Source organism: Coregonus clupeaformis, unplaced genomic scaffold (assembly GCF_020615455.1).
Source record: "Coregonus clupeaformis isolate EN_2021a unplaced genomic scaffold, ASM2061545v1 scaf1378, whole genome shotgun sequence".
In the NCBI taxonomy this organism is placed as follows: Eukaryota; Metazoa; Chordata; class Actinopteri; order Salmoniformes; family Salmonidae; genus Coregonus; species Coregonus clupeaformis.
In genome coordinates this window covers 86,024-99,909 of record NW_025534832.1, presented here as the reverse complement: position 1 = coordinate 99,909, position 13,886 = coordinate 86,024, and the positions used below count along the sequence as shown (strand labels likewise).

Genomic DNA, 13,886 nt, shown 5'->3' with positions numbered 1-13,886 from the left:
CACCAGCATTTGTGAATGCCATACTAGCTTTAGCTGCCATAAACTCACCAAGAACTAAGGCCATTTTACATTTTTTTTTAAACAATAATTCTAAAAAATTCTGCATGGCTTATAGAAGCCAGTTTAGTTTACATTGTAACAAAAAATTAAACCAGTTTGATTATTTTCTCCAACATTTTACGGACACGTTGTTTGCGTCTGACGTACCCAGCATCAACTGCCCAATGAACGCGTGCCGTCTTATCTTCTATACTGTCATTGGTCAATAAACTCGGAAACGTATATAAAATAGGTGGAGTTATGAAGCAGTGTACCCCAATCGCGTCACATATGCAAATATTGTTTGAAAATGTCCCGGGAAATCTGAGTTTCGCGGGAGGGTTCCTTCGCGGGTAAACGGTATCCCTTCATTCATTGTCAGCTTCCTGGAGCCATTTTTGAGCTGGCAGGGCTGAGACTCGCGCTAGTTTCTAATCCATTGCATCTGCCTAAATGTGCTCTCAATATACTTTTAAACATACAAATATCGGCAAATAAGATCATAATCTACTCTTTCATATCAATATTTTTTATTTTGTCGCGGTGGATTAGCTGAAAAGGGGCTTTAAACTAAAGGGACAAAGGGTACCCGAGCCCACAAAGATGAGAAGAGGGATCTCATCAGCCCCGGATAAAGTAATAATAACAGGTGTTGGAGGCTCTTCTCTAGACAAAAATGCGATATTGACAGCATTGTCCGACCGGTTAACCCCTAATTTTACAACTGCCACTTATATTCAAATTATAACTCCACCGCCTTGCATTACACAGACTTCAAATGTCTGTTTGTCCGAACCTCCAGCTGGCAGTATATATTCCACTCCAAACGGAGCAACAAACGGAGCCGGACAGCGACCTACGTTAGGACGTCCACCGGTAAACTTGCTAATGTCATTTTCTGTTATATTGCAGTGACTGAAATGAATGAGAAACTGCTTCGTATGTTGGTAGCCTAGCCTAGCTAGCTAGTTCGGTCGCTCTCACTGATCCTCTCGAGTCACCCAACAGACTCGAGGTTCGCTCAATAGTTGGGCTTTACACTAGTCTGAAAGCAGTCATACAATTTGTTCAAGCCATAGTTAGCAACATCGTTACTTTTACAGGTGAAACTACATTTTAAATCAGTCATGTAGTTTGGATAGCCTGTTGGCTAGCTAATAAGATATGCCTTTCATATATTATCAATTGCTAAGGGGTCAGATCCGTATCGTAAAAGGTCAACAGCCTATGCCTAAACAATTTCTCATCAGTTTCTCAAGTTGAGAGAATGTTGGGGTTTAGTGTAGGGTTCAAGAGCACCTTTAGCCTTACAAGGTTCCGTGCATGTTTAGTCACAGTCGTGCTTCAGCTTGCTAGGCTAGCTGTACAATAATTACTTGTCAGAAATGAGTAACTAGGCCCTGTTTAGTGTTTTGGACTGCGGGGGGGAAGGGAATTGGAAAGCAGGCTGACTGGCTCGCTCGGTAGGTAGCCTGCAAGCTAGCCAGCTAACTACAAACACAGGCCAACTAGTCTTAGTTGAGCAACAGAAGGACAATCGGCTTATCTTTAGTTTTCCGCGTCAGAAGATTGTCATATCGAATATCGTTATAGCTGCTAACTAGCTACATTGTTATAATAGCTCATATGCTTGCGTGCTTCCTGTGTTTTTAACCATCAAATTGCGGAAATGCCATCCATATAGGCCTGCTGATATGGATTCATTTCTGGCCATGCATCAAAAAGCCACAACACACTAGCAGACTTTCTACTGTGCTGTCTTTGACACTAGTCTACAGACATAGCTAGCTTGCGTCCAGGATCCCCCATTTGCTCACAGAGGAAGATAAATCAGATTGGTGGGGGGGGTTGGCTGGGGCATTGGTTGGGGTTTGCAAAGATGGCAGCCATATTTTATATTTATGAACTGCCCCAGCAGCAAGGACTTATTTATTTGTTCCATTTCTAGCTTGAGGAAAAAGCCAACAGGGCCATCTGATATTATTAAAATAATGTTCCTTTTCTAGAACAGCCCTAGGGTGATATGTATTTTGTCCACTGTCCCTCATGAATGACTGGCCACATGTTTTCCCTCATATTTAAATTTTGACCTGCTAGACACACTGTCCTCATTGACTCGATATGCTCCTCTCTACACACAAACACACACTGAAAGGTACTCATGAATCCTGTTTTCATCACTCTCTCTCTCAGGCCTGTGATGTGTAAATAAAGTAGCCCTTCATGCCATGTTGTTGGACAAAATGGCCGACATCTCACTGACACTCCATGAGTGAACGTCAGGTCTTATGATGACATCGAGGGCATGTTGGTTGATTGTCTTTCACAATTATATAACTAATCTTTAAGAATGTGATATGTGGTTGTCTCACCTAGCTACCTTTTTAAAGATGAATGCACTAACTGTAAATCGCCCTTTATAAGGGCATCTGCTAAATTACTTAAATGTATTTGTAAATCGTGTCTTCAATGATCGAGGCACAGCTGGTGTACCACAGTACACTGATAAACACTTTAGTTCATTGATGGGATGTTTCATTCAGTGTCGCTAGTAGAGCGTTCTCAGTGTACAAAACAAGCATATTTTATAAGTGAAGTAAAAAAAGCTTGCTTTTCAATTGTCAATATTGAAATTATTATAGGCATATGCAGAAACTATTCTACAGGCTAGGTATGAATTTATAAATCCTATCACACAGTTGTGCCAGAACGATACTCAAGAACATCCGATCTGTTTTGTGAGAAGTGATCTGACTGCAGTGTATACCTCCTGCAGGCCAAGCGGAGGTTGGCCTTGGATGAGTCGGACCACCAGTACCCCATCGAAGGAGCCAGGACCCCCAGGGGAAAGGCTGGCGGAGCCTCGGGGCCAGGGCTCAAGTGCCCCAAAAGTAAGACTGGGTCAGAGCAGAGGGGCATGTGAGGATTCTGTGACTGTTATAAAGCTCAACATTCCTATAAAGTAGCCCACCTGGAGAGCTACTGGGTATGCAAGGTTTTGCTCCATCTCTGTAGTAACACTTGATTACACCTGAATTTCGTGATATCCAATTGGTAGTTAGTCTTGTCCCATCGCTGCAACTCCTGTACAGACTCGGGAGAGGCAAAGGTCGAGAGCCAATGCGTCCTCCGAAACACGACCCTGCCAATCCGCACTGCTTCTTGACACACTGCTCGCCTTAACCCGGAAGCCAGCCGCACCAATGTGTCGGAGGAAACGCCGTACATCTGGCGACTGAAGTCAGCGGGCATGTGCCCGGCCGCCACAAGGAGTCGCTAGAGCGCGATGGGACAAGGACGTCCCAGCCGGCCAAACCCTCCCCTAACCCGGACGACGCTGGGCCAATTGTGCGCCCCCACAATGGGTCTCCCGGTGGCGGCCGGCTGCGACGCAACCCGGGATCAAACCCGGATATCTAGTGACGCCTCTAAGCACTGCGATGCAGTGCATTAGACCACTGCGCCACTCGGGAGGCCTAATCGGTTCTGTTAAGCAGCTAGTCGGTAGTCAGGTGTGCTTGATTTGGGATGGAGTGAAATCCTGCAGCAGTGTACCGCTCCAGGAAGAGGGTGGGGCACCCTTGCTAAAACATGATCAATGAGGAAGTGCGATTAAGTGCACCGGGCTATGGCACATGACATGAACGGGCAAAAGCGGGGAGGGAAGAGAGCCTTTCTGAAATAGAACAGTAATCTGCGCCGCTCGGGTGTGTTGTCAACAAGGCAGCATGATGCATCGTTCAGAAACATACAAAATCTTATTTTCCATAAAATATATATTCAAACAAGTTTTCATCGGGAAGGTAGATAAAAAGGCTTTTTATCTAAAGCAATCACACAATCCTACTCATTACTCATCTCTCTCTCTCTCTCTCTCTCTCTCTCTCTCTCTCTCTCTCTCTCTCTCTCTGTCTCTGTCTCTGTCTCTCTCTCTCTCTGTCTCTCTGTCTCTGTCTCTGTCTCTCTCTCTCTCTCTCTCCCATTCAACTTTGAACATTATACTAAACTGGATCGTGCGCTCTCCCATCGGTCTTACTGTAGCACCAAAGTCACCGGCAGAGAAGACGCGCTACGACACGTCGTTGGGCCTGCTAACGAAGAAGTTTGTTGAGCTGCTGGGCCAGTCGTCTGATGGCGTAATCGACCTCAACCAGGCTGCCGAGGTCCTCAAGGTGCAGAAGAGACGCCTCTATGACATCACCAACGTACTGGAGGGCGTGCATCTCATCAAGAAGAAGTCAAAAAATAACATCCAGTGGATGTAAGTTGTCTCACAAGAATGGTGACGAGAACATTTTGATTCAAACAACTTTATCCTCTTAAGGGGAAATACTAGACATCATCACTGACTTGATCTCACTGCATGAAGTAATGTAAATAGATTTCAAGCGCGTGTCCTGTGTTAAACTCTCTCGCGCGACTACACCCCTCCCCACTCTCTCTTCCAGGGGCTGTAACCTGTCAGTGGACGGGGTTACATTGACCAGCAACCAGAGCCTGAGCAGTGAGCTGTCTGACCTGGGCCAGGAGGAGAGGAGGCTGGATGAGCTGATCCAGAGCTGTACCCTGGACGTCCAACAGATGACCGAGGCCTCGCACAGCCAGAAATATCCTTAATATACACACTCACTGTTGAACTCACTGTTGAACTCACTGTGGCATCGAAGAACAGGAAGAACCCAGGCTCTCTCCATAGGATACTATGACGCCGTTATAACTGCTGTTACTTTGGTGCTCAAAGCTGGTCAATGTGTGAGTGTTTCCTCCAAACCCAGCGTTTTTAGTTTTCTTTAACCACCTGGTCCACGTTTGCGTATGTGACGTACCAAGACATCCGTCAGCTGCGTAACCTGAAAGACCAGACGGTGATCGTGGTGAAAGCTCCCTCTGAGACGAAGCTAGAGGTGCCAGACCCACAGGAGGTAATCCGTCAGTCTGTTAATCAATATGACTGGAGACCTTCCTCTTTTGTTAGTCTACTGCACTTTCTACCACATGTTTTTGTACAAGGTACATGCATACAAGTTATGGTTCTTCTCTTTTCAATGTCAACTAACACTAGAACTAACCATTTTGGACGACCGCTTGCGCTACAATCACAAAATCAGTGTCCCGACGACTATCTGACGTGCCGGTCAACAATATCCCAGGCACCAGTGCAGTCCAGTCCATGTACTTGAGGTTGAGAATCACTAGTCTACCAATTGAATCAAAACCTAATCAATGCATCATGATCATGTTGTCTGTCCACTGCAGTGTTTTATACATGGGATAGGAACGTTATGGTTTCCCCCGCTTGGAGAACAGCTTCCATTGAAACAAACACTTTTTTTTTTAAGGACCTCTCATTGGAACCAGCGCTTGATAATTGACTAATACTGTAGGTGTCGGGCAGCTATCGGGTACCAGTCAGTGACGTCCTAGGGACCACCCAGCTAACAATTCTAGGAAGAGAGAACGTTTTTGTAATGTTACCTGTGATGTTCCCCAGATGTTTGAGTCTCCAGTGTTCCATTAGTTAGGGGAATATGTTAGCAAAAACCCGAGAACCCATTTAGCATTGGTGTTAGGAGAACATTCCCTTAATGTCAAACAGAACTTACCCAGAACGTAGTTACATGTTCTCAGAATATTCAATATGAATGTTCTAGATGCGTTTCATGGGAACGTTGCAAGAACATTCATGTGTCCAGTTCTCTGAGGGTTAGGAGAATATTCCCTCAACGTCCCACCAAACAGACATAGAACCTGATTTCCATGAATGATCCTTGGAAACAGCCCTTGCACATCACTGGAACATTCCTATGAAAACGTTAGGTAATGACGTAATGAGACTCTTAAGGGAGGGTTTCGCTAAAGTTGTGCGAACGTTTGTTAGCCGGGCAGTTTCGGTCCATGTACCTGAGGTTGAGACATGCTGTTCTTCCGGGTTCAATCAATACCTAATCAGTGCATCATGATGTTGTTCCTTTTCCAGAGCCTGTCGGTCCACCTCACCAGCACCAAGGGGCCTATCGAAGTGTTCCTCTGTCCAGAGGAGAACACCACCAGTAGTCCTGTAAAGAACGGCAGCCCAGATGTCAAAGGAAACTCCTCACCTTTCCTCAAAGTGTCAGCAGGTACCACGCTGCACTCTGTCTGAGCAGTGCATACTGCCGCCTTCCTGTTTAGACGGGTTATTTTAGGCCTGATCAAATATCATCACATTTCCTTGCATCAATCAGTCAACATTTTGGGTTTTAGTTGTAAAATCTCTCACAGCCTGTCTCCTTTCCCCACAGAGAGTGCAACAGGCAGCAGCAGTAACAACCATGTCGCTCCAGCTCCCTCTGTGGTGACGGTTACAAACCTCTCCCCCATCACCTCCCCTTTCACCAGCCTGCTGCTGCAGACGGAGGACCAGATCCCCTCCTCCCTGTCTGGGCTCCTGGAGGGCCACGGGGCCGGGCCCTTCGTCAACCTGTCCCCCCCTCTCCTCAACGAGGACTACATGCTTAGCTTAGGGGACGATGAGGGAATCAGCGATCTGTTCGATGCCTACGACTTTGACAAGCTGCCCCTGGAAGACCTACTGTGTCCCTCTATGTAAGAGGGATGGGTGGAGGACAAGGGGGGGGACATGTCTCGTGTCCCTTGTTACTGGATGGAGGAGGACGTAGGGGACACTTGTCTCTCCTGTGTGTTCACATGTACCAGGAGAGACAGGGGAAATGTCTTGTCTTCATATGTAACTGTCATGGAGGACCAGAGAGAGATCAGCCCGTAGAGCGAGACTGGCACCCCTATCCCTCTGTTTAAAGAGGGTTAGGTACATGGGGCCAGCTGGGTGAAAGATCTCTCCCTGTGTGTGTGCCTGCCTGTTTGTCATGGCAGTACACTGGGCCAGGTGGGTGAAATCTCTCCCCCCATGTCTTTGTCATGGCAGTACACTGGGCCAGCTGGGTGAAAGACCCCCCCCCCCCACCCCCCCCACCCCCACCCCACCCCCCGTCTCCTCCTCTCCATGTGCCTGCCTGTTTGCCGAGGCACTGTACAGACTGCCTTAAAACTGGGTCGTGTTCAGTAGGAACAAAAATTGATAGTCATTGAAACGGGGAGGTTCCATCTCTACATTAGGCTGGGTTTCATTTTCAGTTTGCGAAAGATTTTTCTACGCTGTGGCCTAATGAAAACGACCCTGAACAGCTCTTCTCTCACTGCTCCGACCTTCTTGGTTACTGAGAGCTGCCTTATCTCCAAACTGGCACTAGTAGAAACATTTTTACATTTTTAGTCATTTAGCAGACGCTCTTATCCAGAGCCACTTACAGTTAGTGAGTGCATACATTATTCATACTGAAACCCTCCATAACTGTCTGTGTGTGTGTGTTTGGCAGTTTCTCATGTGTTCCTGTGGGATGGTTCTCTACCGTGTCAGGTGGTCAGCTGACCCTATGCTGAGCAATCAATCTACGTCTGTGCTGATGAGTTCTGTGCTGATGAGTTCTGTGCTGATGAGTTCTATGCTTTTGTCATCATACATAGAATATGACAGTGACGGTTTAACAGTGATTTTTGGCGCAAACCATTTGAGTTTGAAACTTTTTAGGAAATACTTTTTGAGCCACACTCATTGGGGAGATACTGTATCATACAGTACGAGTTGACCCCTTTTGTTTTGATTGGGACTTGTGTCAAGTCAAGATATTGTTTCCCACTTAACTGAGATTCATATGAACCTTGTCTAATGACTGAACAAGTTATATGCTTTTTGCTTAGGGCAAATTTAATGGTTTACAATAATCACCAAATTCAACTCAACAAGTCACGGTTTTATTAGAACCAGAGTTGGCCTGTCAATTTGAATGGATATTTCAACGAACAACAAAGTTAAAAAGCAAGGTTATTGCTCTGAAGGAATACCTCCAACGTTATCTTCGAAAGAGTCTCGCTCTGTGCTGATTAGGCTTGGGCAATATACCGTATACTGGGAGATTTTGAAATATCGATGGTATGATTTTCAATAGTTTTTTATTATTTTTTTTTTTTGGGGGGGGGGGGCGTGTGCTGTATAACTTTAAGTTGTCACATTATATCCAGCTCAGGGCCCCAGCTATGCATTTGGCTTGCTTGCCTAGTTCAGCAGGTTCTAGCTAAGTTCTACTAATCTACTAATTCAAAGTTTTTCTACTTCCTTGCTAGCTGCACTAAGTTGCTAGCTAAGTTGCTAGCTAAGTTGCTAGATGTTAAGAACAAGCTGTTTGTTTACAGCAGAGGCATTCAATCCCCTTCTGGATTAAGATCCCAGTTGCCAAAATTGTTTTGTGCCTCAAACAGCGCCCCTTGTGTGCCCATTTGGTAATACCGTATACCCCTTACAGATGTACCCTTTAATCAGCAAGCAAATGTATTCTAGATGCACTTTACTCCTGCCTACTGTGCTCATCTGAGTATTTGAACACAGCCATCAACCCCCATTTTTCAAATCATCATAACAACAGCAGCACACGTGCTCATGGACTGGAACATTTTACTTATTCTAAAAACTTGCTGTTGTGGGACTTGCCCCCAATCTCCCTCAACTTAAAGGGAAATGTGTTTTTGACTGACATCGGTATTTCTTTTTGTGTGGAGAGTAAAAGGAATTAACTTTCCACCACCAAGCAGAACAAGTGGGCGACTTGGTCGATTGAATGCAGAAAGAACTCTAAATGTGTTGTATGTTAATTTGGCTAGTGTGGGAAATAGCTTTTAGATATCATTATTTTTCATGTCCCAGTGAAGAGGAGAATGGATAGTCTTAAGGTAACCCCTAGATAAGTGAATGATATGCTTGTTGCCTTGCTGAATGGATGTTGGTATAAGCTGGGGGTTGCTGCCCTGAAATATAGAAACCATTTTTTAAAATGAAGATACAATTTTGATAACTCGCTAGGTACTGTAGACTACCTTTGACTCTAGATACGTTTTATTACTATATCAATGCTTGCTATTAGATGTTTATTTTTTTGGGGGGGGGTTTAAATTGACATTTGTTAGTCAGCTAGGTGCCATATTAGCACATGTCTGATTCTAGAGCTGTTGTCATGGTGACTGACTGAGTTTGGCTTACCTGTATCTGAGTTCAGAGATCTAGGATGGTTTCATGGTAACTTGATGGTCAGGCAGACCCTTGTATGTGTTATGTTGATAGAATGATGCATATATAAATCAATATTCTGATGTCATGGCTTGGTTTCCATTAGTGTGTGTGTGTGTGTGTGTGTGTGTGTGTGTTTTGGGTTTAGCTAGTTAATTTGTGCATGTGTGTAAAATGGTTTTGCGTAGTGAGCGTGTTCCTCCTTGGTGATAGTAATGAAATGGAACTCTTCAAATTATTATGAGTTCATGTAACCAAGGTTGGGGGTCAATTACATTGGTGTGTCTCATTGAGGATAATTGGAATTTCAGTTTATTTCTTGAATTGACTGAACTGAAATAGTAACGTAACATAGTTGCCATCGTTAAATTATCCCATCTCTCCATATCTTTTGGGATTACAATTTAGCCAGTGTTAGCCTCTCTAGTAATATGCTTTTGTGGTTATCAAGGTACTGGAAAATGTACAAAGAATCCCCCCAAGTGCACAGAACATATTGTCAATATCTTCCCCTTTTTTGTTTTCTTTAATTTCATATTTATATCCATGTGAATATATTTATAAACTCAACTTGAATTTTTTCTTATAATAATTAGATTTTCATTCTATATAAGAATTTATAGAAAAAGGAATTCCCTACGATTTTATAGCCTGGTTGAACCAGACTGAATGCTGCGTTGCATTCACCACGCAGCATTCAGTCGGGTTTAACCAGGCTAACAATTTTCTCTTGTTTACCAGAATCTGGTCACAAATTCCTCTCCAATGTTCAACAGTTGAAGTGATTAGGAAAGTCCGTCTTTCCGTGTGTGGAGGATGCTTATGATTCTACGAATGGGATACGTCCCAAATGGCACCCTATTTCCTAATGTAGTGCACTACTTTTGACCAGAAACGAATGGGCTAGTACACTATATAGGGAATAGGATGCCATTTGAGACGTTGATTACACACTGCTTATTCAGTTTTTTTTTTTAAGAGTGCATGAAAGAGTATGTTATGTGAATATTTGGAAAATACAGGTTTAATTTTCAGTGTTTTTATTGTGACATGGCTTTTTAAAACGTGTATGTTTTGATTTGAAAGCTTTGATATATAAATTGTGTATATATATAATGCATCTGAACAGGGCCACCTGTTGGGTTGGTGCCATTGGGGATATGTTTTCTATTCTGGATGTTTGAAATTCACCAAAACTTGAATAAAAGCAATATAAGTATGGCAATTGTAACTTCACTATGGAAATTGATTTACTTATTGGTTCTAGGACTATATTTCTGGGTGGGCAGACATTTTGGTCTGTTTCTGAGCTAATATCTTGCATTTTCAGTTTTAGCATGACTAGCATAATCATTTGGGTGGGCAACATGACATTTTGTGTGCTAAAGTCCTTCCAAGTCTCATTGAGCTCAGAAAGAGTAGAAACGGGAACAAGGGTAAATCCAGGTAATCAACAACGGATTTCGCTTGTCACTAGGCAAGAAGTTTGTCCCTCACTCCCTTCCATCGTTCCACGTTGTCATCAAAAGGCGCCCAGAAAGTATGCCAGACAGAGAGAAAGTGGCAAAGCGAGAGGCTTTACTCCGCCCAAAATCGTCCCACGAAAAATAAGCCTGCGAAGTTAGGACTTTTTATATGGAGGTCAGGTGAACGTTGATTTAGGTCTAAAAAACATGTAATTGCTAATTTGCAACGTGAGGCTTATTTGATCGAATATACGTTTTGTAATGGGTAGGTGGTTACTAATGCACTGATAAATGGACGCACGTGGCATTTCGGCAACTTAGAAAAAAACGACTGTTGGAGTTGTGCCTGATGTCATCGAGAGATGGAGGGCTCATCATGAATATTACCTGTTTTAATATGGACATTGCTGTTGAGGGATTCCACCATTTTAAAGTAGTCATATGGGTGGGGATTCCTATGTGGTGGGCGCAATCGGCCAATGAATGAAATTGACTACTTTGAAATGGAGACAGTCTCAATGGCCCTGCTCATGCTGTTACAGGCGCTGTAATGACACAGATAGAAAGATGGGTTATCCATCTATCGCTATGGCCTGTTCACACGGGTATCTGCCCCCTGATTGGCTAGAATGGTCCCACATGATCTCGCCTCCTCCCGCCTGCCTTCCATCTTTGAGGACATGTATTTCCATTGTTAGAGCGGTCAATCGAGTATCTTGTCAATATAATAGACAATCTTTGTGGCATAGTGCTGATCATAACAACAACCATTCAGCTAGCAGGTTTGAGTTTATCTTCGATTTGAGACATAACGTTTATTAGCGACCTGTTAACTACTGAAGTAATAACAGTACATAACACAGGTGAGGAATTGTAATACGAAGTTGAGTGCACATGCCATTCCAAAATAGAAACACGTGGGTCGTGTATGCTAGGTCGTTGTGCTCTGTTAGTGTTCGCTAATGTTAGCTAGCAGAGACAATATGGGTATAAAACAGGCTCAGTACCGTATAGATAGTGTTATTATTAGGCAGAAATGTAGCTACAGAGCTCAGTTACGGATAAATGATTGAATATTCCCTGAGAATGCATCTCTGTAAAAGCTAACATCGGCTAACTAAGTGTTAGCTAGACCAGGCTTCTGTCGTAGTTATTTGACAGACTATTTTGACACCTCTACTTGGGAAATGACTACTATTTACATCTGTACAGTTAATATTAAAGTTGTCAAACAGCCAGTGAAATATAACTAGAAATGTCCCTGCTTAGGCTAACTTAGGTAGCTAGCTAGTTTTCTAACAATAATAATATGCCATTTAGACGCTTTACTAGCGTTACTATTGAGCTACAGAGGACCACACAAAGTTAGCTGGACTCAGGCGGGCGGAGTGGGGTTGTTCGCTCCAGTTCATCTGTGGATTGACATAGCTAGCTATGTGACATACTGTTTCATGTTAGCCTATTATTGACTAAATAACTCTGAGTGGTCCACAATGTGGCTTTTAACTCTGTATTTTGTATTGTCAGTTAATGTATCGTTGTGAACTGATACATTTTTTTTCTAACTCTATGTGTGTGTTTTTCCACCAGATCATCATCATGCCTTCTGCTTGTGACTCCCTGATCGATGACATTGAGGACATGGTGTCAGCTGACGACCCGACTCCACAGGAGAGGCAGTATGCCAGGAAGAGCGTCATCCCCAGAGCCAGGAAGAGAAACACCCAGCAGACTACAGAGGTGTTGCAAGCAGACAGGTATGGTTAAATCAATGCAGTGTGCAATGCACACTTGTTTGATAACATTTACATTTTACATTTTAGTCATTTAGCAGACGCTCTTATCCAGAGCGACTTACAGGAGCAATTAGGGTTAAGTGCCTTGCTTAAGGGCACATCGACAGATTTTTCACCTAGTCGGCTCGGGGATTAGAACCAGCGACCTTTCGGTTACTGGCACAACGCTCTTACCCACTAAGCTACCTGCCTCTTACCCACTAAGAGTGAACCTTGCCTGAGAACTGAAGACTTGTTGTCTTCCTGAGCTAATGTCTAGGGGCTGTAGCTCAGTGGGCTGTCTCAGTATTGTGACATGCAGGAAACCCCGGGGTTCAGTCCCAGTCAGTTATTTAAGCATGCTTAGACAAACTTGGAGGATGGCTCCTTCACATCACTGTGCTGCTACTGTCCGATCTCTATTTTATGGCTCTTTCTCAATAGTCTTTCCCTCCATTCCTCCCCTCTGACCTCCTCCAATCAGAAGGAGGTGTGAAGAGGGGGACATAAAGAAACAAAGACTTTTGAGATTCACCACGTGCGTCAGCGAGATGACCATGCAGTATTCAAGATGGCTCTACTGTTTCCACTAGCCAGGGACCAAATCAGTACTTCTTGGCCACTGCAATTTAATTGTAGAGTAACATTGCCGTATAGTGGTTCATTATAGGATGCAAGCTGCCGAGCTCCATTGACCCAACTACTTTATTTTCATTATCTGCTGTGAGACTACGACTCTTCGTCTCCCCTCAGATTGTGTTACGTGCCTAACAACATATTCTTGTACATAACAACATTTAAAAAGCCAACAGTCCCTTCCCATAGAATACAAGTGCAAAAAGGGCCAGCATTCATTTGATATAGTTGTAGTTGATACATCCTCTCCTCTGTAGCGTAATCCCTGGCATGCAGAAGATCTGGATGAGGACATGGGGCTGCTCCCACAACAACTCAGACGGGGAATACATGGCCGGACAGCTGGCAGCGAGTGGATACAAGATGACAGGTAGGAACCAGGGGGCATTTCAAATAGTTGGCCTCCAAACAAAAGTATAATATGGCCAGTGTGATGGGTGCATTGGTTGCAAGGTGATGGGGCGCAGGGGTCATGGGGTGGTAGGGTTAGGTGATGGGGCGCAGGGGTCATGGGGTGGTAGGGTTAGGTGATGGGCGCAGGGGTCATGGGGTGGTAGGGTTAGGTGATGGGGCGCAGGGGTCATGGGGTGGTAGGGTTAGGTGATGGGGCGCAGGGGTCATGGGGTGGTAGGGTTAGGTGATGGGAGTAGGGGTCATGGGGTGGTAGGGTTAGGTGATGGGAGTAGGGGTCATGGGGTGGTAGGGTTAGGTGATGGGAGTAGGGGTCATGGGGTGGTAGGGTTAGGTGATGGCAGTAGGGATCATGGGGTGGTAGGGTTAGGTGATGGGAGTAGGGGTCATGGGATGGTAGGGTTAGGTGATGGGAGTAGGGGTCATGGGATGGTAGGGTTA

General features: G+C 44.4%; 1 protein-coding gene across 1 annotated transcript; it reads left to right on the top strand.

The window, feature by feature from the left end:
- The first annotated feature begins 430 nt into the window (after positions 1 to 430).
- LOC121533295 (transcription factor E2F3-like) lies at positions 431 to 7,008 on the top strand. Its single transcript, XM_041839107.2, has 7 exons — positions 431 to 915; positions 2,816 to 2,930; positions 4,081 to 4,300; positions 4,488 to 4,646; positions 4,847 to 4,961; positions 6,017 to 6,158; positions 6,321 to 7,008. Exons 1-7 carry the CDS (start codon positions 643 to 645, stop codon positions 6,626 to 6,628), a joined length of 1,332 nt encoding a protein of 443 aa, XP_041695041.1. The 5' UTR covers positions 431 to 642; the 3' UTR covers positions 6,629 to 7,008.
- The last annotated feature ends 6,878 nt before the right edge of the window (positions 7,009 to 13,886 follow it).

Excerpts from the sequence above, each read along its gene's own strand:
- LOC121533295 (XM_041839107.2), top strand. The coding sequence starts at position 643 with ATGAGAAGAGGGATCTCATCAGCCCCGGATAAAGTAATAATAACAGGT. Across the intron at positions 916-2,815 it reads CTACGTTAGGACGTCCACCG|GCCAAGCGGAGGTTGGCCTT; the intron begins GTAAACTTGCTA and ends TACCTCCTGCAG. Across the intron at positions 4,647-4,846 it reads GAGGCCTCGCACAGCCAGAA|GTTTGCGTATGTGACGTACC; the intron begins ATATCCTTAATA and ends CACCTGGTCCAC.